Here is a 2,941-nt window from a genome sequence, read left to right as displayed (position 1 = left end):
TGGGATACAAACCAAGGCCGGTAGCTTTGCGTGTGCAACAAACAGCCAGCGAAACAAGCAGAATTTCTCAAATTTTGGATTGCAAAGACGACAAACGTTTTCGAAATGTCCTTCATGCTCTAAAGGCCACAGTCTGGAGAAATGCCCCGAATTTAAAAGTAAAACCCTGGACGAGAGGCGAGACTTCATGCTGAATCAGCGCCTATGCTTTGGATGTTTCAAAAAAGGACACTTGTCATCCGTTTGTCGATTGAGAATGAAGTGTGAAGAGTGTGGTAAACTGCATCCCACATTGTTGCATGGTATCAAACCAAAGAGGCATTCCACCAGCAAGGAAGAAAGGAATCTCCTGGCCAAGACGAGACAAATGATGACGACGACGCATCGCTATCAAACGAATCTGCAAATTCAGCTCGTATCTGTGGTTCGTCGAACGTTGCAGAAGACAGGATATTGTTACGGCCATGTTTGTTCCTGTGGCAGTCAGCCACAAAGATCGTCCGGACGTCGAAGTTAATGTCTACGCCTTAATCGACGACGGAAGTGATTCCACCTTTGTAAAGAACTCGGTGCTGAGAGAGCTTGGCGTGAATGGAACTGAAGTATCGTTAAAGCTCAACACCATGCATGGCAAAACCAGTGTTGCGGTGCAGAGAATCGATGGACTGGTGGTACAAAAGCTAGACAGAACTGAACAACCAATACCTCTTCCAAAGGCGTATTCAAGGGAAGCTATTCCATCGAGAAGAGAACAGATACCAACGCCTGAAGTAGCAAACAGATGGTCCCATTTCGAAGTTATAAAGGACGAGATACCGCCTCTGCAAGCAAGTATGGAGATTGGTCTGCTTATTGGCTGTAATTGTCCAAAGGCATTGAAACCGCAGAAGGTTATTCCCGGTGGTGAAGACGATCCGTACGCAGTGAAAACACGTCTTGGATGGGGTATAATCAGTCCAACAAACATGAAATGGTCGGCCAGCGATGAGTATTCTACATGCCACAGGATCGTAACCCGTGAAGTCGGAAGCTCAAGGCTGGCTGATAAATTTGTCCTAGACACTCGACCCAAATAAGTTATTAATCCAAAGGACATTAATATAGAATGTTTGAGCTCGACTTCTCAGAAAGGGAAGAACCAGCGCTATCAAGGGAAGATAGAAGGTTTCTAGAGATTGTAAAGAACAGAATATGTCATCAAGATGGAAAATACGAGATACCTCTTCCGTTTAAAGACCAGACTGCTAAACTTCCGAACAACAGGTCAATGGCGGTCAATCGATTAAGGCCTCTAAAGAAACGTCTCGAATCCAATGTGGCCTATCGAGAAGACTACCTGAAATTCATGCAGAAGGTCATCTACAGTGGCTATGCCGAGAAGGTTCCAGTGCAGCAAAGAAAGGTCACAGATAAACCCGTATGGTATATACCTCATCATGGCGTTTTTACCACCCAAACAAACCCAACAAGATACGTGTGGTGTTCGATTGTTCTGCCCAGTTCCACGGCGAATCCCTAAACAATCATCTCTTGCAAGGTCCAGACTTGACAAACAACTTGACAGGCATCCTATGCAGATTTCGCAGTGAACCAGTCGCTGTTATGTGCGACATCGAGGCGATGTTTTATCAAGTCAAGGTACCGGAGGCATGTCGAGATTTCCTTCGCTTTTTGTGGTGGGAAAACGGAGACATATCGAAAGAACCCAAGGAATACCGAATGACAGTTCATCTTTTTGGAGCAGCTTCGTCCCCAGGCTGTTCAAATTTCGCCCTTAAGTCAGCAGCTGATGATAACGAAGAGACTGTCGGCGAAGAGGCAGCCAAATTTCTTCGACGCAATTTCTATGTTGACGACGGATTAAAATCAGTATCGACCGTGAACGCCGCAGTTCAACTGATTCATGATGTAAAGGAAATGTGCAAACGGGGTGGGTTCAACCTCCACAAATTTACTTCAAATAGCAAAGAAGTCCTTGAACAGATCCCAGTGGGTGATCGAGCAGAAGAAGTCAAAAATCTAAATTTCGAGCAAGAAACTCAGTTGACGGAGCGAGCGCTTGGAGTTCTTTGGTCCATCGAGACGAACGTGTTCAAGTTCACCATTACTCTTAAAGAGCATCCCTGCACAAGACGTGGCATTCTTTCGACAGTGAGCTCCGTATTCGATCCTCTTGGATTCGTCGCACCAGTGCTTCTAGAGGGAAAATCGATCTTACAAGAGCTCTGTCGTATTAAACTTGACTGGGACGACCCAGTACCTGAAGATATGTGCATAAGATGGTGCAAGTGGAAATCCGAGCTAAAGGAGTTAGAGTTGTTCTCAATTCCACGTTGCTACAAGCCAAAGGCCTTTGGTCCCATCGCGAAATTCGAGCTTCATCATTTCTTTGATGCTAGTTTTAAGGGATATAGTCAGTGCAGTTACCTTCGCCTGGTCGACGTTAATGGCAAAGTCCATTGCTCCTTCGTTCTTGGAAAGTCGAGAGTTACGCCATTGAAAGTGGTAACAGTGCCAAGGCTGGAGCTCACCGCCGCAGTTGTTTCAGTGAAAGTGAGCGAGCAATTACATCGAGAGTTGGATATGATGATTACGAAAGAATTCTTCTCGACTGACAGTCAAGTAGTTCTGGGATACATTGGCAATTCGGTTTGACGATTCCACGTATTTGTGGCCAATCGAGTACAGCGAATACAAGAAAGCTCGTCGTTCGAGCAATGGGCATATGTCGACACGAAACACAACCCAGCAGACGAAGGTTCTTGGGGTTTACGGCCAAGCCAACTATCCAACTCTAAATGGATTAACGGACCAAACTTCCTGTGGAAAGACCAAGCCGCCTAGTCAGAGGTGATGAAAGCAAGTGGAGACAGCCTGGCACTCGCAGAAGATGACCCCGAAGTGAAAAAAGTTGTTTCCTTCGCCACATTTGCTGAAGCGC

At 45.9% G+C, this 2,941-nt stretch overlaps 1 protein-coding gene across 1 annotated transcript; it reads left to right on the top strand.

Annotated features, from left to right (window-relative positions):
• Positions 1-1,719: 1,719 nt before the first annotated feature.
• Positions 1,720-2,655, top strand: LOC114536524. The gene has a single exon (XM_028557867.1). The coding sequence runs from the start codon at positions 1,720-1,722 to the stop codon at positions 2,653-2,655; it is 936 nt and encodes a 311-aa protein (XP_028413668.1).
• The last annotated feature ends 286 nt before the right edge of the window (positions 2,656-2,941 follow it).

Source organism: Dendronephthya gigantea, unplaced genomic scaffold (genome assembly GCF_004324835.1).
Source record: "Dendronephthya gigantea isolate DGI-Jeju-01 unplaced genomic scaffold, DenGig_1.0 000138F, whole genome shotgun sequence".
Classification (NCBI taxonomy): domain Eukaryota; kingdom Metazoa; phylum Cnidaria; class Anthozoa; order Malacalcyonacea; family Nephtheidae; genus Dendronephthya; species Dendronephthya gigantea.
Note: the sequence above shows the minus strand (reverse complement) of the source record. Positions and strands in the feature narration are given on the sequence as shown.

Bases quoted from the DNA above. Each gene is read 5' to 3' on its own strand.
- LOC114536524 (XM_028557867.1), top strand. From the start codon at position 1,720: ATGACAGTTCATCTTTTTGGAGCAGCTTCGTCCCCAGGCTGTTCAAAT.